Source organism: Microcaecilia unicolor, chromosome 5, assembly GCF_901765095.1.
Source record: "Microcaecilia unicolor chromosome 5, aMicUni1.1, whole genome shotgun sequence".
Lineage (NCBI taxonomy): Eukaryota > Metazoa > Chordata > Amphibia > Gymnophiona > Siphonopidae > Microcaecilia > Microcaecilia unicolor.
The window spans coordinates 296603460-296625397 of NC_044035.1; the positions used below are offsets into that span (position 1 = coordinate 296603460).

General features: G+C 41.6%; 1 protein-coding gene across 1 annotated transcript in view; it reads right to left on the bottom strand.

Annotated features, from left to right (window-relative positions):
* The window catches only part of LOC115471352 (galanin receptor type 1-like), an 84245-nt gene that overhangs the window by 48604 nt on the left and 13703 nt on the right, over nucleotides 1-21938 (bottom strand). The window contains exon 2 of the mRNA XM_030205051.1: nucleotides 20124-20189. Coding sequence (XP_030060911.1) covers nucleotides 20124-20189 — 66 coding nt within the window. The remainder of the gene's footprint in view (nucleotides 1-20123; nucleotides 20190-21938) is intronic.

Sequence of the window (21938 nt, forward strand, 5' to 3'; positions counted from 1 at the left end):
GAATGTTGGAGGAGCGTTTTATTATATAGGATAGGATATCTGAATGTAACTCACCTCAAACTACTGAGAAAGGCATGAGGTAAATTGAAAGCAAATCAAAAACTTTCCTGTATATGAGACTGACACTATGGGAGAAGCAACTTCGAAGTGATTTTAAATTCTGCCTTTAGTCAGTCTACATAGGATGAAATCTGATTCATTTGAGACTGTATCTGAATTGAAGTGATTCTCTAACTCTAGGGCAAGTACTTAAAATAAAACAAAGCAAGTCTGAGGTTATTGAAATCATACCTTTGTTTCCTGAAGAACTGCAAAAGCCTGACTATGTACAAATTAGCAGAGGGAACACACAGCAGGAGGGCAGTCTTTGGTCTACACATGAAAAGCTTTTGTTCTTTTTCAGACTTGACTTTTCTACTGACTTTTGCTTTCAAGTTTAACCTGATCTTTGATTGTAAATGGCACTTTCCTGGTTTTCAGAATTTAGAAGGGCTCGGCTCCCTCACATTTAGCTCAGCAGGTTTTGCAATATTTTCTCTCTTGTACTGAGGTCAAGTCAGGACTGTTTAGCTTATTTGACAGTTAAGGAGATATGCCATATGCGTGGGTGAGACCTTTCTCTGGTACAGTAACTTACATACTGTAAGTATTGCCATACTGGGAAAGACCAAAGGTCCATCAAGCCCAGCATCCTGTTTCCAACAGTGGCCAATTCAAGTCACAAATACCTGGCAAGATCCCAAAAAAGTACACAACATTTTATGCTGCTTATCCCAGAAATAGTGGAATAGGTCTTCCTCTGTAGTTACAGTTAGAAACCAGTTATTTTGTATGTATAGAAAAAAAAAAGAAATTTTGGCTATTTTCTTAAATTACTTAGGGACCCTTTTACCAAGCCGTGCTAAATAGTGGCCGGCGCTAGTGTCAGTGTGAGGGGTTTTCTGTGCACTGCGGCCACTTTTAGCGTGGCGCTAAAATGGCCACCATCCCATACTTTTTTGTAATGGTCAAGTGCTAATTTCTCCATTAGGGGGTGGTAAGGGCTCCCATACTACTCCCATGCTAATTAGGTAGCACGAGATAATGTTCCCGTGCCACCTGATTAGCGCAGACCAGCTAAACAAAAATTGAGATTGAACTGAGAAAAACACACAGCTGGCAGAGGCACCTTTCTTTGCTTCACTTTTGTTATTAGAAATCATACTGGAGTTCCTGAGGAAGTTTTTCACGAAACCCTGCAGAGCTGGACTCTTTATGATCTAAGGAGAGAATACAAGCACGTCCTTGTGAGGTTGACAGATAGCCCTTACCAGGATTAGGATACACCGTGGAACAATTGAGAACAAAGTAATAATGACCCGATGTTCTTGTGGGAAGCAAGATGGATGAAAATATGAGAGCAACCCATTGAACAGCTTAAAGGAGAGTCATTCAACATAACATGATAAGTGCCTCATTTGTGAATTAGAAGATTATTAGACCTTTATCAGGTCATATATGTTTTTGAAATATTTGAGATTGAAGGCGAGTGGAACAAGAGGTAGAAGTGATTGATTCTCACATTTTTTCTGTTATTTTGAAAAAAATTTTTGATTTAGTTATTCACTATTATGTGATTAGAGCACTACAGTGTGGTTTTGTAAATGATTTGTAAAAGATAAAAAATAAAAACCACGGAGAAGTTCTATGATTGAGATGCTCAACCACCCTTAGAGATTTAAATCACTTGTGTGTAGTCTCATTTGGGTGAGTCAATACTCTGAGAACTCTCCAAATTCATTCAAAAAGTGTGTTAGTTTTTTCAAATGTGGGGTCAACCTCCTATCTACACCTTGTTTCCACTCTGAGTCTCTGGTTCTATTTTTTGATACCTGATTAGCGCAGGCATGCCTACTCTCCGCCCATGGGCATACCTCCCATGCTAGAAAAAAATACTTTCTAGTGTGGGATTAGCACGCGCTGAGTGGGAAACTACTGAAGGATGCCTCAGTGTCTGCATTCAAAGATGTTTACATAGTACCTAGGGCAATGGAGGGTTAAGTGACTTGCCCAGAGTCAAAGTCCGCTGCACTAACCACTAGGCTACTCTAACATGCCCATCAAATGGACCTATTTAATACTGCATCAGTTGTTTAATTCAGGATTAGCTGTACCTTGCCAGCAATTCCTACATTAAACAGCTAAGTCAAAAGTGAGTATGAAATGGGGAAGGAGTGCACCTTACAGTTAATGGAGAAGTAATTACTGCCTTTTAACTGTTAATGTGGCAGATAACATGGAATAGTTAAAACCATGTCATGAGATGTTTTATTTATTTATTTATTATTACATTTGTAACCCGCGCTTTCCCACTCAAAGCAGGTTCAATGCAGCTTACATAGTAATAGGGATTACTGGAGATTGATAAAGAGAATAAAAGTTAAGTATAGCGGAATAACAAAAGTGATAGGTAGGTAGAGAAGGATATGGGTGGAGAGGTGTGAGCAAGGGTAGAGGAGGTGGGAGGGGGATGGGTTACAAGATGAGCATAGGGAATTTTGGTGGGAAAGATAGTCGTGGTCATTGTCGTTGCCTCCTGGATATGTGATGGGTAGTAGGGTTCATAGAATTAAGGTTAATTATGCAATTGTGGTTAATTACATTGCTAAATCTGGTGTGCAATGGGGTAAAGAAATTTTCTCTGCATTCACTGTAGTGGTGTTGCCATGGGGGGGGGGGGGGCCTAGGGTTACCATATGGCTCCAGAAAAAGGAGGACGGATTGAGCCAGCTGGGTTTTACTTCCATTGCTTTCCATTGAAAGCAATGGAAGTAAAACCCGGCTGGCTCAATCCATCCTCCTTTTTCTGGAGCCATATGGTAACCCTAGGGGGGCCCAAGGGATCCTTCTTTCCCCCATTTTGAGCTCAGTCCCCCCCCCCCCCCCCCCCAATTGCAGTACCAGTGCTATGGCTGGTGGTGATCCCCAAGCCCAGTCAGAAAAGATTCACCTGCAGCACTACTACTACTACTACTACTATTTAGCATTTCTATAGCGCTACAAGGCGTACGCAGCGCTGCACAAACATAGAAGAAAGACAGTCCCTGCTCAAAGAGCTTACAATCTAATAGACAAAAAAATAAATAAAGTAAGCAAATCAAATCAATTAATGTGAACGGGAAGGAAGAGAGGAGGGTAGGTGGAGGCGAGTGGTTACAAGTGGTTACGAGTCAAAAGCAATGTTAAAGAGGTGGGCTTTCAGTCTAGATTTAAAGGTGGCCAAGGATGGGGCAAGATGTAGGGGCTCAGGAAGTTTATTCCAGGCGTAGGGTGCAGCGAGACAGAAGGCGCGAAGTCTGGAGTTGGCAGTAGTGGAGAAGGGAACAGATAAGAAGGATTTATCCATGGAGCGGAGTGCACGGGAAGGGGTGTAGGGAAGGACGAGTGTGGAGAGATATTGGGGAGCAGCAAAGTGAGTACATTTATAGGTTAGTAGAAGAAGTTTGAACAGGATGCGAAAACGGATAGGGAGCCAGTGAAGGGTCTTGAGGAGAGGGGTAGTATGAGTAAAGCGACCCTGGCGGAAGACGAGACGGGCAGCAGAGTTTTGAACCGACTGGAGGGGGGAGAGGTGACTAAGTGGGAGGCCAGCAAGAAGCAGATTGCAGTAGTCTAAACGAGAGGTGACAAGGGTGTGGATGAGGGTTTTGGTAGAGTGCTCGGAAAGAAAGGGGCGGATTTTACGGATGTTGTAAAGAAAGAAACGACAGGTCTTGGCAATCTGCTGGATATGAGCAGAGAAGGAGAGAGAAGAGTCAAAGATGACCCCAAGGTTTCGAGCTGAGGAGACAGGGAGAATGAGAGAGCCATCAACAGAAATAGAAAACGGGGGGAGCGGGGAGGTGGGTTTGGGGGGGAAAATGAGAAGCTCGGTTTTGGTCATATTTAATTTCAGGTGGCGTTGAGACATCCAGACAGCAATGTCAGACAAGCACGCTGAAACTTTGGTTTGGATGCAAGGTGAGATATCAGGGGTAGAAAGGTAGATTTGGGAGTCATCAGCATAGAGATGGTAGGAAAAGCCATGGGATGAGATTAATGAACCAAGGGAAGAAGTGTAGATAGAAAAGAGGAGGGGACCAAGAACAGAACCCTGAGGTACGCCGTCAGGCAGAGGGATAGAAGTAGAAGAGGATCCACCAGAGTGAACACTAAAGGTGCGGAGGGAGAGGTAGGAAGAGAACCAGGAAAGGACAGAGCCCTGGAATCCAAGTGAGGACAGGGTATCGAGAAGTATGCTGTGATTGACAGTGTCAAAAGCAGCGGAAAGATCAAGAAGAATGAGGATGGAATATTGACCTCTGGATTTAGCCAGTAATAGGTCATTGGAGACTTTAGTAAGCACAGTTTCGGTTGAGTGGAGAGGGCGAAAACCAGATTGTAGTGGGTCAAGAATAGCATGTGAGGAGAGAAACTCAAGGCAGCGGTGGTGAACAGCACGCTCAAGTAATTTGGAGAGAAAAGGAAGGAGGGAGATGGGTCGGTAATTAGAGGGACAAGTAGGGTCGAGTGAAGGCTTCTTAAGGAGAGGTGTGACCACAGCATGTTTAAAGGCAGCAGGGACAGTCGCAGTGGAAAGTGAGAGGTTGAGAATGTGACAGATAAAAGGAATAAGAGCAGGAGAGATGGCATTAAGAAGGTGGGTGGGAATGGGATCAGAGGAACAGGTGGTACATTTTGAGGAAGAAAGGAGAAGTGTTGTTTCCTCAATAGTAACTTCAGGAAAGGAGGAAAGGGAATGAGGGGAAGGAGAGAGAGGGGAACGGACTAGTGGAGGGAGAGGTGGTGAGGTAGAGAAAGCAAGGTTTATCTTTTGAACCTTGTTGTGAAATTCCCCAGCACTCGATGTCAGAGCACTTTCCATGGGCCATTGCTGCACTGGCCTCTCCCCCAGGCTTGCTTGCTTGGTTTTCATGCATGTGCACAAACTGCGCATTCATGGGGTGGGGTGGGAGGCAGTGCAGAGGCAGTCCATAGTAAGGTTTGCTAACTGCTAGCTTTGGGGAGTTTCTGGTCTTTGGAGGACAACTTCTTGAGCTTCTGAGGCTTGGGAATCCCTGCTAGCTTAGGTATTTAAAGTTTCATTTGGGGTTTGCAGTGGGGTTGGGGGGGGGGGTATTAGGGAAGAGCATCATTTCTTGCCCACCCACATCCTACATGCATGCTTTAATTTCCTCTGCTTGTTCATCTTCAAAACACCTGATTCAAAATCAATTTAAGCTGTGTTTTCCGAACCCGAGAGGTTTAATTGTACTAAACACTTCAATGCAGCATTTTTTTAAATCAAGCAGTGAAATCAAAGAATCTGCTGCTATTTCAGACACATAGTGAGACCAATTATGCTCTTTTTAAAAGGGCCATAAAAATTATTTTGTTCCGAAACCATATTCTGACCGAATAGGGACAGCTCCAGACTGGTTAAATAGCGTTTTAGCGGCTAACTGCAGATATTTAGTGAGAGATAACCCTTTGATTGTTTATTGAAGATTGTTGTTTAATAAAGATTTCTCCTGGACACCGCTTTCTTCTCTACTGTTTGATTCTCGGTGCTTTCCCTCAGTGGAGTTTTTCTTCTGTAATGGTTAAAACAGGCCACATAAATATGCTATCTTTAACCATTAAGCACTAGATTCTATATATGGCTCCTGAAAATTCCGCACAGAAAACAAGTATGCCTAGGCGTATTCTCTAAAGCACACCTATATTTTATAGAATAGACTTAAATTTCCATATGGTGTATAGAATACACTGAGGGAACCTTTTACTAAGCTGTGGTAGGCTCTACGCCTGTGCAGCGCACACGAAAATGAGAATACTGCCAGGCCAGCGTGCCCTTCTAGCAGCAATTTCAGATTTGGTGTGCGCCCATAATGCCTGGATGAATATTTTATTCATTTCCTCCTACATGCGCCAGTTCTGGCAGTAATTGGCACTTGACACATGCCAACTGGTCACTGCGCGTGTAGCGCGTGAGCCTTCACTGCTAGATCAATGGGTGGAGTTAAGGGCTCAGGCCAGTTTTGGGCGCATGCTGGTTTCATTTTTACTGCAGGCCCTTTTCCCTTCCCATTAAAAAAGTCCTCATTTTTTGTAGGTGCAGTAAAAACTGGCCTTGCGCGCACCCAATGCACGCGCATACACTACCGCAGGCCACTTTTTATCACAGCTTAGTAAAAGGTCCCCTGAGTGCCTCTCCATGTGACCAAATTTAGTCATGGCCATTTACACAGGTGTATTCTATAACAAAGTGCTTAGATTTTAGAAATGTCCATGCCCCACCCATGGCCACACCCCCTTTCAACTATACGACTTAGAATTTAAGTGCACCACGCTACAGAATACACTTAGCGGGTTATGCGTGTAAATCTTAATGCCAATTAGTGCTGATAATTGCATGTTAACATCCAATTGACAGCGCTGATTAGCTAGTTAACCAATTAAATTATGCGCACCGTTACAGGATACACTTCGATTTCCACATGGAAATTAAAGTGTGATACAGTGGTGGAAATAAGTATTTGATCCCTTGCTGATTTTGTAAGTTTGCCCACTGACAAAGACATGAGCAGCCCATAATTGAAGGGTAGGTTATTGGTAACAGTGAGAGATAGCACATCACAAATTAAATCCGGAAAATCACATTGTGGAAAGTATATGAATTTATTTGCATTCTGCAGAGGGAAATAAGTATTTGATCCCCCACCAACCAGTAAGAGATCTGGCCCCTACAGACCAGGTAGATGCTCCAAATCAACTCGTTACCTGCATGACAGACAGCTGTCGGCAATGGTCACCTGTATGAAAGACACCTGTCCACAGACTCAGTGAATCAGTCAGACTCTAACCTCTACAAAATGGCCAAGAGCAAGGAGCTGTCTAAGGATGTCAGGGACAAGATCATACACCTGCACAAGGCTGGAATGGGCTACAAAACCATCAGTAAGACGCTGGGCGAGAAGGAGACAACTGTTGGTGCCATAGTAAGAAAATGGAAGAAGTACAAAATGACTGTCAATCGACAAAGATCTGGGGCTCCACACAAAATCTCACCTCGTGGGGTATCCTTGATCATGAGGAAGGTTAGAAATCAGCCTACAACTACAAGGGGGGAACTTGTCAATGATCTCAAGGCAGCTGGGACCACTGTCACCACGAAAACCATTGGTAACACATTACGACATAACGGATTGCAATCCTGCAGTGCCCGCAAGGTCCCCCTGCTCCGGAAGGCACATGTGACGGCCCGTCTGAAGTTTGCCAGTGAACACCTGGATGATGCCGAGAGTGATTGGGAGAAGGTGCTGTGGTCAGATGAGACAAAAATTGAGCTCTTTGGCATGAACTCAACTCGCCGTGTTTGGAGGAAGAGAAATGCTGCCTATGACCCAAAGAACACCGTCCCCACTGTCAAGCATGGAGGTGGAAATGTTATGTTTTGGGGGTGTTTCTCTGCTAAGGGCACAGGACTACTTCACCGCATCAATGGGAGAATGGATGGGGCCATGTACCGTACAATTCTGAGTGACAACCTCCTTCCCTCCGCCAGTGCCTTAAAAATGGGTCGTGGCTGGGTCTTCCAGCACGACAATGACCCAAAACATACAGCCAAGGCAACAAAGGAGTGGCTCAGGAAGAAGCACATTAGGGTCATGGAGTGGCCTAGCCAGTCACCAGACCTTAATCCCATTGAAAACTTATGGAGGGAGCTGAAGCTGCGAGTTGCCAAGCGACAGCCCAGAACTCTTAATGATTTAGAGATGATCTGCAAAGAGGAGTGGACCAAAATTCCTCCTGACATGTGTGCAAACCTCATCATCAACTACAGAAGACGTCTGACCACTGTGCTTGCCAACAAGGGTTTTGCCACCAAGTATTAGGTCTTGTTTGCCAGAGGGATTAAATACTTATTTCCCTCTGCAGAATGCAAATAAATTCATATACTTTCCACAATGTGATTTTCCGGATTTAATTTGTGATGTGCTATCTCTCACTGTTACCAATAACCTACCCTTCAATTATGGGCTGCTCATGTCTTTGTCAGTGGGCAAACTTACAAAATCAGCAAGGGATCAAATACTTATTTCCACCACTGTATATAGAACCCCAGGGTAAGCACTTAACCAATTAGTGCTGAATATCATCTTAACTGGTTAAGTTGACACAGGCAAAAATGAAACCGGATAATCGATGCTGGTTGTCAGATATGGGCAGGCATTGAATATCCAGCCTGAGCACTGGCGTCAGGCAGTCACCACGCATTGCTGGCTGAATATCTGGGGGATTAGTGCTAAAATTAACACTACATTTTGTTAATTTACTGGAATTCTCTACTCTGTGGCATTACACATAAATGTTCTATCGTGCACTCCTAGGTTTTAGACCCTAGCTTTGTTTTTGTAATCCGCCTTGAGCCCCGTGTGGATATATGCGGAACATAAGAGAGGAATGTAAGGTAATGTAAAGGTCTGGCTATGCTACTGATCCACTGATTCAGCAGTTAACACAAAGGTTTTGCAGTTACCACATGTAAATTCTGGTAATTACCACATGGTAACTGCAACACCATAACCCACTTTAAGGAACAGGCCCCTGTAGGTTTTCTTTCATTTTGGGGTGATTCCTATAACAGTAAGTGACTACTTTCCTTTATAGAATATTACTGTAACAGCTGAAATTCATGCCTATAATTTAGGTACAAGCGCCTAAGTGTGAATAAGTGTGTACTCCTATTGAACAAGGCAGGCCCTGCAGCCCCTTGTCCATGCTTTAATTCTGAGCAAGTTTGGAGCACTGTAATGTAATAAACTAAGCTAAACTAATGCCATGCTTCAAGGTCTCTGGTCCATTGAACTAAGATGATTGCAGTTGGTCCTAAATTGTTTGATTAAGTTAATGCTAAGTGCTCAAAAGTTCAAATCATTTAACCCCTCTTTTAAGAGCTGAGCATCGGTGCCCAATATCTTACAGGATACCAACTTCGGTCCATAAAATAGAGGGAAGAAGGGATTTGATATATTACCTTTCTTGTTACAATCAAAGCAGTTCACATACTATATACAGGTACTACATTCTGGTCAACCTCTTTTCTTATTCCAAAATTTGGTTCCTTATTCTTCCTCATATCTTTTAAGATCTGCTGTACAAAAGTTATTGGCTATGCCATCTTTCAGGGTTAGACGCTAACATCAGTCCATCTTTAGCATTACTGCATTTACCCTCTTCCTTTGCATTTAAGGTTAGAATCTTCCTACTGTAAATTCAAAACTAGTCTCAAAACCTACTTTTTCACTAAGGCCTTTGAATCCTGAGGCCAGCTGTTGGGGTGAGGTGAGCATGGCTATTGTTTTGGAGCTTGGGGCCTGCAGCAGCATGTCTTTCAGTTCTCTTCTTTCCTGTTGATAATTGTAATTTTGTGTTTCCTTCTTTTATTATCATTTTATAAGTCTGTGACTTGTTTTAATATGTAATTCTATTTTGAATAGTTGGTAAACTAACTAGATAGATTATCTAATAGGCTGTGTATTTTAAAGGCCAGTGAATCTTTTAGTATTCTGTATGTTACGCATGTATTTATGAATCTCACCCATGCTCTGTCCAGACTCTGCCTATGTGTACACCAACCTGTAAAATGCACACTATGGTTCCGATATTGACACAGCAGGAGTTAGACCAGCTAACTCCCCCTGTTGCCGGCGAACCTGGAAAGTCAATGCCGGGGCTGTATCTAGGTTTTTTTGGTGCCACAAACATAGCCGGTTAAGTTGATATTCATCGTCTGACTGGCTAGGTTCTAGCGGTTAAAGATAGACCTGCTATTTATGTGGGTCTATCTGGCCACTAAACTTAACCGGTCAGCCGCTGAAAATCGGCGGTAACCGGCTATGCCATGTGACATAGCTGCTGACTGGGCTAGCCGCTGACCAGGATATTCAGCGGGAGATTGCCGGTTATCTCCCACTGACTATCAGCGGATAGCCAGCTTGAGGGTATTTAACCGGTCAGGTGCCGTTCCTGGTGGGTTAAATACTTTTGAATATTTGGCGTTATGTAAATTATGCATTGCACTATGTACATTATGCTTCTACTTACAGAATAACACTCAGACAGAAAGTTGGCATTTCCACATGTATGTGATTATATGCCATTATGCTAAACATTTACATGCGTAATGAGTGCATAAATGTTAGCTCACACTTTATAGAATTACCCTGTTTGGCAATTCAGTATAATAGGCCAAAAGATAGGTGCCAAAATGTGGACAAAATGCTGAGTGCTCAAATGCCATTCTAGAACAGAATTAGTCAGCATTTACACATCATCATTTCGGTGCGAGCAGGGCTTAAATGATTGTGCTTAAATGGTGCATTTTTATTTCTGCGCATTTGATACACTGCTAGGCCTACACATAGGCATGAACCCCAAGATTCTATACAGCACGCCTGCGTAAGTTAACAAGCTAAACAGCTAATGAGCGCTGATAACAGCACTTAGGGGTCCTTTTACTAAGGTGCATAGGTGCCTATGTGCGTCCAACGCATGCCAAATTGGAACTAGTGCTCGGCTACCGTGTGTCCTGGGCAGTAATTCCATTTTTGACGCGTGTCCAAAACACACGGTAGAAAATATTTTGTATTTTCTACTGCGTGGCGCTTACTCAGCAGTAATCGTCAGTTTACACACGCTGACGCCTACCACCCAATTAGTGCATGAGACCTTACCGCCAAGTCAATGTGTGGTGGTAAGGTCTCAGGCCGGAAATGGATGCACGCTGGTTTTAATTTTGCCGCATGTCCATTTTCACCCACAAAGAAAAGGCCTTTTTTCCAGGCACGCTTAAAAATGGCCATGCATGCATCCAAAACACGCACCTACACCAGTGCAGGGCGTTTTTTTGGAGCGCCTTAGTAAAGGGCCCTTTAACAAGCAATAATGACACTGATTAGAATGTAGGCGCACGAGTCGCTAAGCGTATTCTGTAACATTGTGCGCCAAACTTCTAACACATACAGACAAAATGGGACATGGTTATGGGAGGGGAAATGGGCATTTTGTGGGTGTTCCAAAATTTACGCATTTAGTTATAGAATATGATCCAGTGTGCCTAAATCTTCGCTCTGGGATTTATGTCATGTTTTCATTGGTGTAAATGGATGTGCATAGATTTAGGCGCTGAAATATCAACTAAGTGTATTCTATAAACAGTGCCTAAATCTAGGCATTGATTGCAGAATACGATTTTTTAGGTGCCATATATAGAATCTCCCCCTAAGCGGTTAACAATTAAAATATAAAATAGCAGTACAAAAGGTGAGAAAAGGAGCAGAGTTAGGACAAGATGGGGGAGGGGCTAAGTGGTGTTGGGGAAAGCCACATTTTAGCATTTTCTATACCCCGCCCACACCCTGCCCACATATGTACCCCCTTGCAAATGTGAGCTATGCACATTTTGAGCTAAGTTAGTAGAATAGCATTTAGCATGCCATATGTGCGTAAATATTACATTCCCATGCGTAAGTGCTGGTATTCTGTAATCTCACCCCCCCCCCCCCCCCCCCCCCGATATTCAGTCAGTGGTGGACAGCGTTTTTTTTTCTCTGCCGCCGACACTAAAACTGGAAATTCAATCTTGGGCCCTGTCCGGGTTTCGCCATTAAATATCCATTTTTTAAAAATTCCAGATAGCGCATGACCACTTAATGTTCAGACTTAACCGGCCACGGGTTAGTAGATAATGATAGGACAGCTATTTATGTGGTCTTATTTATCTGCTAAACCTGGTCATTACGTCTCAATATTGGGACATACTGACTCTGTCCCTAGAACGTCACTGACATAGCCAGCATGATGTTTGGCACTAACCAGTCATTTTTAACATCACTAACTAGTTTAAGTACAGCTGAAAATGACCGGATAGCCATGAACAAGCAAGTTAACCAGTTGGCTGCTTTTTCCAGATGGTTAACTTGCTTTGAATATCGGCCAGTTAGTGCACAAATGGTGCTTACATTTAAGAACTAAGATTATAGAAAGAGGGGTTTTGTGTGTATGGGGAAATGCTTAAAGATTCAAGTATTCGACTCTTGTATTTTCCCAAACCCTCAGATTAAATACGGTTTGGAATATTTTTGTAAATTATATTCATGTTTAATGTAAAAAAAAGCCACCTGTCATTGTTCAAGAATAGCAGAACACCTTTTTAATAGGAGAGGCCAAACCAACCAATTTCTGGCACTGCCCCTGAGCTCGCTAGTTGCTGATGCTGTGTTGGGCAAAATATTGGTCAGGTCAGAGCCCACCCCATTCTGCTCCCTATGGGGCCCTTTTACTAAAGGGTTGGCCCGCGGCAATAGGCTTGTTGTATGCCAATCTGGAACTACCACCCGGGCTACCTCAGCAGCCATTTATGGCGCTATGGAATTTATTTCTGTATTTTTACTACCGGGGTTACTGCCAGATTAGAGCGGGAGCCCTTACCGCCACCTCAATGGGTGATGGTAAGTGCTCTCCCCTGAAATGGCCATGTGGCAAGTGCAAACTTACCGCACGGACATTTCTTTTTTCGGCCTCTTTACCCTCTGCAGTAAAAGGGGCCTCAGCGAGCAGCAAAAACACAAACTGCTGCAAGTGCAGCGTCCCTTTTACCACAGCTTGGTAAATATACATTGGATGTGTGGGCATATGTTATTCTTATATTTTACCAGAGGGGGGTAGTTAACTACAAGCAAGGAACTGTCTGTACAAGCTCTGAATTTAATTTGCTTAGATAATTGGTAGCACAATCCCTGCACAGTAATCTTGATGTAATAATTAAACTCTCCAGGAATTCTTTTGTATATATAAAAAAAGTAATTATCGTTCACAGAAAGTGTGTCTGTGTGTATAAAACTGCTGTTGTTTTATTTACTGTTTTCTAAAGGATAAAATGCAATACTAGTACTGAAAGTCCATCTTAATGGATTATATTGTACCAGTAAAGCTAAACAGGAAAATATATGTTCTGAATATTTTTCTTTACATTAAAGAAGTTTTTTTGAATGCTATGCACTATTTATTGCTGTAATATTGAAACAGCAATGGCTATATTTCCATAGTGAGAAATGTTATCATTTTAAAATCTAAAAAAAAACAGATGATGTAAATTTGTATATAGTGTCCCCGAATTGTGGTTGCAAATAGAAAACTCATCTAGCAGGTTTAAAGTATTTCAGTGAAAGAATGAAATGCACCATATTTTGTTAGCTGGCAGTAAAATGATTTATGAGAAAAATCTTATAGTTACTTCCACACTGACATTTGAAGATACTGAAGCAGAAATTTCACTGAATCCAGAACACCATAATCAAAGGTCAGGCCGATCTTATGAGTACATTATTTCTGAACATGTTTGATTTCTCAGAGCTTTAGACAAGGGAAGGAAACTGGTGAGTCAAGAAAATATTCAAAATTTAAAGGGACAGTGTTAGCAAAACTACATCTACAAAGCTGACAGATGAATGCTTTTATATCAGTATTATTTGATAAAAACATTCTGATGACAGTACATGTACTGCATATCTTAAGCCAAATCCTGCCCCTCCCCGGCACCAGTAAAAAAATCAAAACAAAACAAACAACTTCATATTTTAAAATAAATTAAATCCGTGAGGTCTATGCAGTATTCATTCTTGTTACACCAATTCCTCAACATACCCAGAAACATTTGTCTTAGAATAAAACTGAATTTTACTTAAAGCTCACTAGAATACTGGAGGATTTTTGTTTCCTTGACTACTTTGTTTATTTAGATGTGTAGATGTAATATTCTTTATTAATGTCTATAAATACAATTTTGTATTAAAATAGATCAAATAGATCAAATAGCAGCCTTTTGTTCACCCATTATTTCATTACTATCTATTTATTAACATGCTAATGTTAAGGTCTTCCAATTACTACATTCCAAAACTGTGGAATGGGTTTTGACAGAAAATGTGCAAGGGTAGTATAAGTTTATTTTAAAACTTGATATATACCGCCTTTTCTAAAAAGAAGATCAAAGCGGTGAGCAATGCATAAAATTCCATATAAAAATTGTAAGAACTCCTGTCGAAAATAGGAAAGAATACAACCATATTTACTGATAGGAAACAAGGAAAAGAAGAGAAGGGAGGGAGGAAAGGGAGGGATAATGTAAAGTGCGGTGCTTCAATGCATACTCGCAGGATCAGCACTTTTAGAAACAATTCCAAAAGCCATCTAGAAATAGCAGGTCTTCATTTCTGTACACTTTTACATTTGAGATTTTTAGCCTGTATTTACCTTTCATGTTCTATGTGGATTACAATAATTTTCCAGTCATCTTGTACATTACCTAGATAAACCTATAGGACTAGATTCTATATATCACCCCTAAATAGGCACCAAAATGAAATTTCCCTATGCACATTCTATGAAGTACGCGGTATATAGAATATGGTGAGTGGCCATGTCATTGCCTAACTCTAGGTGTAGCTATTTACGCCAAGTAAACCTTTTACTAAGGTGTGCTGATAATTGGCCTGCGGTTTTTTGGCACATGCAGATCCATTTTTCAGCGCACCTGTAAAAAAATGCCATTTTAAAATTTTTGCCAAAGATGGACGTGCGGCAAAATAAAAATTGCCATGAGTCCATTTTGGGTCTGAGACCTTACTGCCAGCCATTGACCACGGTAATGACCTACACGTGTAGAATGCTACTTGACTCCTGTAGCTGACGCGTGTCAGAAAATAAAAATTATTTTTCGGACGTGTGTAGCGGACGCGCATCAAAAATGAAATTATCACAAGGGCCACGTGGTAGCCAGGTAGTAAGTCCAAATTGGCACGCAGTGGGCATGCGTAGGCGCCTATGCAGCTTAGTAAAAGGGTCCCTACATTAGGTACAGAGCAGGTGTATTCTATAACCCTGCACGTAGCTTTCCGGAACACCCACAACCCACCCATTCCACACCCATAGCCATGCCCCCTTTTCAGCAATGTGCATTAGAATTTACAAGCACCACTTTGCAGAATACACTTAGCGGGTACAGTGCGCAAATTGTAATTAATGCCAATTAGTGCTGATAATTGGTTGTTAACATTAAATTATCAGTGCTAATTAGCTTAACTAATTAATTTATACACATTGTTATGGAATATGCTTTAATTTCTGCATGGAAATCATGGCACAATATATAGAATCTGGTAGTTAACCCTGATTTACTGTCAACACAGCCACAAATCAGACAACATACGTTATCCGGAAAGTCCTTTTGCAATAATAAATTGTTGAAATAAAAATGTCTTCAAATTTTTCCTAAATGAAAACTAATTAGACTCAAATCATATAGATATTGGTAATGAGTTCCAGTTAGAAGGAGCTTGATAAGAAATTGCTGATATTAAATGCCCATGAATCTTAATTGCTTTCAAAGATGGAAAACTAAGCTGTATTTGATTCTATAACAAATAAGATTGTCTACTTGCAGGGAACTTTAATTAACAACATTAAATACTTCAGAACTTAACTATACAAGATCTTATATAGTATAATAAATAGTTTAAAATTAACCCTCGCCTCTATTGGAAGTCAGTGAAGCTTAGGATAGGGTCTCTTATGTTAGGAACCCAGATATATCTTTGCTTGTTCAGAGATAAGGCAGGATATTGATCCATTATTTACATGTTTATTTACACCTTTAAGCGGATGCTTCATCATGAACACCGTTATTATCCAGCCCCACTGCACAACTTAATCCAGAGTACAATGCAAAAGCAGGCAATAAAGTTCCCTAACTATTATTAAGGTAAACTTGGGGGGAAAGCCCTTGCTTATACCTGGTGATTGGCAGCATGGACTCTTGCTAATTTTTGGCATCCTGCTAGGTATTAGTGACCTGCATTGGCCACTGTTAGAAATAGGATATTGGGCTTAGTAGACCTTTGATGTGACCCAATATGTCCATTCGTATATTCTTATGTTAATCACAGCTGTTCTGAGGATTCATGGTACAGACTTCAGCCTATGAGTTTTAACATGTCAACTAACTTCTCAGTGGCTGATTGCACCACTTAGCTTGTCTGCCTCTACTGAACACAGACATTACTTACCCTCTTAACATAATTTATCAAGAGAATCTTTTCTGTGTCCCTGATCAATAATGGTAATGAGGTTGTCTATTCAAACCTGTCTCCCTTTCCCCCACCCCAGACTACTTGCCCGGGCATTTTAAACTGCTAGTTGCCAGGATGGCCCTGCTACTATGTGGACTAGGTGTTCACCTAGGACAGCAACATTCAGGGGAGGGGGCAACATCATATCACTGGCAGGACCAGCAGGAGAGCAGCAGCACAGCAGCAGATTTTTGAATACCCAAGCACAAAAAGCTGGCTGTATCCCACCCCCTTCATCAGGAAGTTTGGTGTCAGAGGGAGAAGAATGCTCCAGGCCCAGAACATGCATGGGAACTCAAAGGCCCTGCACTGCATTTCCTGCTCAGGTCCATTGCAGATGTATGTGGTTATTGCTGTTGGTGGCAACAGTGACAGTGAAAGTGGCAGGGAGGAGAGAAGGGTGAAATATTAGACAGGGTCTTGGGGGAGTTGGATGGAGAGGGGAGAGGAGGAGAGATTCTGGGCTCTGGGTGGTAGAGAAGGAAGATACCAGACATCTGGGGTGATAGGAAAGAGGGGATGCTGGACCAAGAGGTACAGTTTGCTTAGGGTGTTAGATATTCTTGGGCCAACCCTGACTGGATGAATGCTTCCCTATGGCTTCTGCTCAGAATCTTTTGCAGAAATATATTGGCTTTCTCTTAACTTCCCCAAACACTGAAGATTCCTTAATTCTTTAATAAAATCTATAGCAGCATTCTCTCAAGCTCCTATCTCACTCGAAGAACTAAGAACTAAGCCCAAGCATTCCACTTCTCTGTGCTCTACTGCCCCTCCCTGCTTGGCTTTTTATCAGCTTCCAATTAGATCTTCAACTGTATTCTGAAGCCCAGTTGCTTTCTCACTACATCTTCCAGAGTACCCATCTCCAATATGAGAGCACATCCTGTCAGTTTAGGACTTTCAAGGACTACATCGCTCAACACCAGTACATTATTTCTAGCAAAAAAGGTGCCGGTACTCAAATGCCAGACCATCCTTCAGGGATGGGGGTGATCACTGAGGGACCCACCCCACAATAGCCAGGCTCCCTGCAACCAGTCACAGAATCTATGAGAAGGCAGAACTGGTGTGTAGAGCCTGAGTTCTTTCATTAAAACTTAGGGACCAAGGGTCAATTTTAGTAGACAATGGAAAAGATGCCGGTACTTAGTACCCCCAAGTACCCCCTCAAAAAAGCCCTGCTCAACACTATCATGAACTTAGTTCATGCACAGTGAAGGTAATTTCCAAAATCTATTTACTCAGGCAAATAGGCTATTTGAAAATTGCTCATCCTCCTAGTGGGTAAAAATACAGGTTGAAGATTTGAGTTTGTGTGGTTATCGGGATGTATTATTTTGTGTTGTCTGCAGCTACTCTTGTTGTCCCCCCAGAAGCTGCTGTCTTTGGTGACCACCTAGGGTCTCTTCTATTAAAGTGTGCTAAAATCTGGGTTTAGCATAACATGGGACTTTAATGTGGCATATTTTTAGGTTATTTTCTATTTTTTAATTTTCAGGTTGCATGCTAATATTTGCATTAGCTTTAGTGCATGGTACCTGGAAAAAAATTAAGTGGAAGCCCTTACTGTTAAATGTTGCTTTCAGCTCCATCAATGCTGCTTTACATTTTTCTCTTCTGAGGCATTCTCTGATCATATGTATTATCTTTGGCTTTTTTTGTTTTTTACAAATATGGTAGTGAATGTAGTAAAAAAAATTATTTATAGGTGTTTACTTTTATTAATATAGGTTTTACTTTTATTTATTATCAGGGAAAATTATTTTATTCATGCTATATTTAATATTAAGATTGATTTACCTTATTTGTGATTTTATGAATATTGGAGCTTGCCTTGGGTGCCTTATAGATAATAAGTTTTCCAAATAAAAAAATAAATTGGCATGTGGCAACCTTATCATAGGTTTATATGACTATTCTTTAATGCAGGCCCCATTCTGTCCACTGAAGCCCATTCATTAAATTATGCATATGTTATCCTTAGTAACGTGGGCTATCATACATTAGTTAATAAGGTCTCTGTGTTTTCATTGTTGTCAGTTTTTCTATTCATCTGTGACAGTAGTGAACAGGCAGGCAAAATGAAAATGTACAAAGAGGAACCCTCATGGGGAGAGGACAGTGGAGTGTACTTGTATGGGGGGGGGGGGGGGGAGGGATCAAGAGTGTGCTTCTTCCTATACTCACACCTACCACCCTACCCCACATTCCACCTTATTCCCATATCTGCACTCTCATAGACACACAATTAACCTCCTCAATATCACTCCCACATATCTATCAAACACCCTTTGCATATCCACCTACATATATCACACACCTCCTTGCTACAAATTCTTACAGCATCCTTTTACCCCCAACCAAACAGGTGCCCACTCTCGTTTTGAATTCCACCCATACCTTCAACCAGGGGCGTATCTGCATGGGGCCACAGGGGCCTGGGCCCCCGCAGATTTTGCCCCGGACTCCCCTACCGCCGTTAACCCTTCCTCCCTCCCCCGCCTACCGCCATCACCTACCCCCGAGGTCCGCTTTCTCCTGCCGGCTTTTAAAAATATTGCTTCAGCTGACGGGGGACCCCAACCCCAGCCGCGGTCTTCTTTAACTTCTTCATCCTCGTCATACTGTGAAAGCTGCATGCATCCTTAGTTCCAGTTGGATGGAGTCTGACAAATCTGGATGAGTGGATTACCTGTCCTAAAGTTATCCAGATCATTTTCTTCAGGTATATTCAGAGAACACTTTATGGACTAGATTCTATATATGGCACCCACAAAATCAGCATTAAAAAAAACATGCTTAGCACTAATCTATAAGCCTTGCCTAACGTTTGGTGAAGTTTATAGAATACGCATAGCAGCCGTCCAGTGACAGAAATTTAGGCACAGACATTTATGCCAACTAAAACCTTGTGTAAATGCCCACATATTATTTTGGCACAGATCAGGCATATTCTGTAACAGTGCGTGTACATTTTCAGAATACCCATGACACACCCATGCCCCTCCCATGGCCACACCCCCTTTTGAGATCCGCATGGTCCAATTTACTCGCATCACTTTATAGAATACGTTTAGTGAGTTATGCGTATAAATCCTAATTAGTCACAATTTGTACCGAAAATTGCTTGCTAACATCCAATTATTGGCACTGACTGGCTTGTTAACCATTTAAGTTCCATGTGGAAATTGGCTACACGTGCTGATTTGCATGCAGAACTTTAGTCACTGCTTATATAATCTGGGAGTATCTGGATAAGTTCCTCTGAAGTTCTCCAGTTAAAGCTATCTGGATAAACTTTCCTCTCACAAGCTCTACTGAACGTCATTGTTCTGAAGTGAACATTTTTAGATTTAGGGCTCTGTTTAATAAGCTGTGCTAGAGGCACGCTAGCCTTTTTAGCACACACTAAGCAATAGTGCACGCTAACTGTGTAGATGCTCATAATGGGTGTCTACACGGTTAGTGCATGCTAATTTTTAGCATGTTCTAAAAATGCTAGCGCACCTTAGTAAACAGGGCCCTTATTGTAGCATTATCAGTTGTAGATACTGTATTGCAATATGCTGATTATAAAGGCATAATCTTAGAAAAATGCAGACTTTCAAATGACAGTGAGGACTGCAAGCTTGGCTTATACAGACCAGGCATATGAGAGTCTATATTTTCTTTACTTTAGGGGTTTCCATGGAAGGAAGAACTTAAGAGACGATCCATCACCAAGTTCTAAAAAGTACTCTAATCCAAAGTGATCACTCTCAGCTAAAAGTCTTTAATAAAGACCAGATATGACTCAGGCATTACAAATCATTGCCCCAGGTAGAATAAACCATTTACCTTGCTGAAATGCAATCATTAGAAGTAACCTTTCTTATTGTTAGGATACACAGAGTTCTGCCATATCCTCACCTTTCTCTTAGATTGCTCTGATTTCTTTGACATATTCTTAACTTTTTTGTGAAGATGATGAAGCACCTAAAAGGAGAAAGAAGCCAATATTCTTTTGTCACAAGAATGTAGGAGTTTATTTAAAAAAAAATAAAAAAAAAAAATAAATAAATAAATAAATAAATAAATAAATATATATATATATATATATATATATATATATATATATATATATATATATATATATATACTGGATGAGTTAGATATGCAATTACATTATTGTATGCTTCAATAATCATAACCCAGAGAATAATGGCTACAGTACCTTATTCTTCACTTGTAAGTTACTCCAGCAAATGAAAAACAGATTACTTTTGACTCTAGAGTGTGAGGTTCCATAGGCCAAATTAACTATATTTGGGAAAATTTCTGATATGTTTTCTCAATATTTTTGGAAATGATAAAAAGAACAGAGAGGAGGAGGAGGAGGAGAAGAAGAAGAAGTTCAAATGGTAGGTATAACTTGGAAAGTCATCATTATTTAATTTTGCCCAAAATATATATTGTGAAGATCCCTTAGGTGATTTTTCAAAGTGAAGAGGATCCTATTTAGAGGCCCTTTTACTAAGCCATGCAAGCATCTATGTGCTCCCAGTGTGCGCCAAAATGGAGTTATCGTACAGCTACCACAGCTCTTGCAGTAATTTCATTTTTGCTGCGCGTCCGATACGCGTAGCCAAAATAATTTTCAGACGTGCATATCGGACGCACGCCATGTGGCATTTGGTGCACTTAAGTCATTACCGCCCGGTTACCACGTGAGACTTTACCGCTAGTTCAATGGCTGGCAGTAAGGTCACAGACCCATAATGGATGTGCGGCAATTTTGATTTTGCCCCACATCCATTTTTGGCAAAAATGAAAAAAAGACCTTTTTTACAGGCATGCTAAAAAATGGATTGGCGTGTACCCAAAGTCTGCGCCTACACTACCGCAAGCCATTTTTCAGCGCACCTTAGTAAAAGGGCCCCTAAGTGATGTAAAAGAGCAGGCGATATAGCCCATCCCCCAAGATAGTACATTAGTATAAACAGAACTGGTAGAGACCTATTTTGACAAACGAATAGGTATGAAGTAGCAGGACGCTGCACTTTCCAGTGATCTAGAGGAGGGAACTACAGTGGTTTTTCCTTCTCTGGAGGTTAGCAGATTGCTCTTCTATCAGTTGGAAGAGTCTAAGGATGGATTCTTTTCCAGTAGTGTTGAAGTAAAATTAATATTTGCAGCTCAAGGGAAGAGAAACTTAATCCTGAGAGCATTGTATTTGTTGAACATTTTGTCTGTTAAAGGAGAGGAGGACTTTTGCGGTTTTCCTGGGGTCAAGGAAGATAATATCCAGTTGGAACATTAGGAGCTTCAAATTTTCTTCACCCTTGTCACCTTTCGTTTAGACTACTGCAATCTGCTTCTTGCTGGCCTCCCACTTAGTCACCTCTCCCCTCTCCAATCGGTTCAAAACTCTGCTGCCCGTCTCGTCTTCCGCTAGGTCGCTTTACTCATACTACCCCTCTCCTCAAGTCGCTTCACTGGCTCCCTATCCGTTTTCGCATCCTGTTCAAACTTCTTCTACTAACCTATAAATGCACTCACTCTGCTGCTCCCCAGTATCTCTCCACACTCGTCCTTCCCTACACCCCTTCCCGTGCACTCCGCTCCATGGATAAATCCTTCTTATCTGTTCCCTTCTCCACTACTGCCAACTCCAGACTTCGCGCCTTCTGTCTCGCTGCACCCTACGCCTGGAATAAACTTCCTGAGCCCCTACGTCTTGCCCCA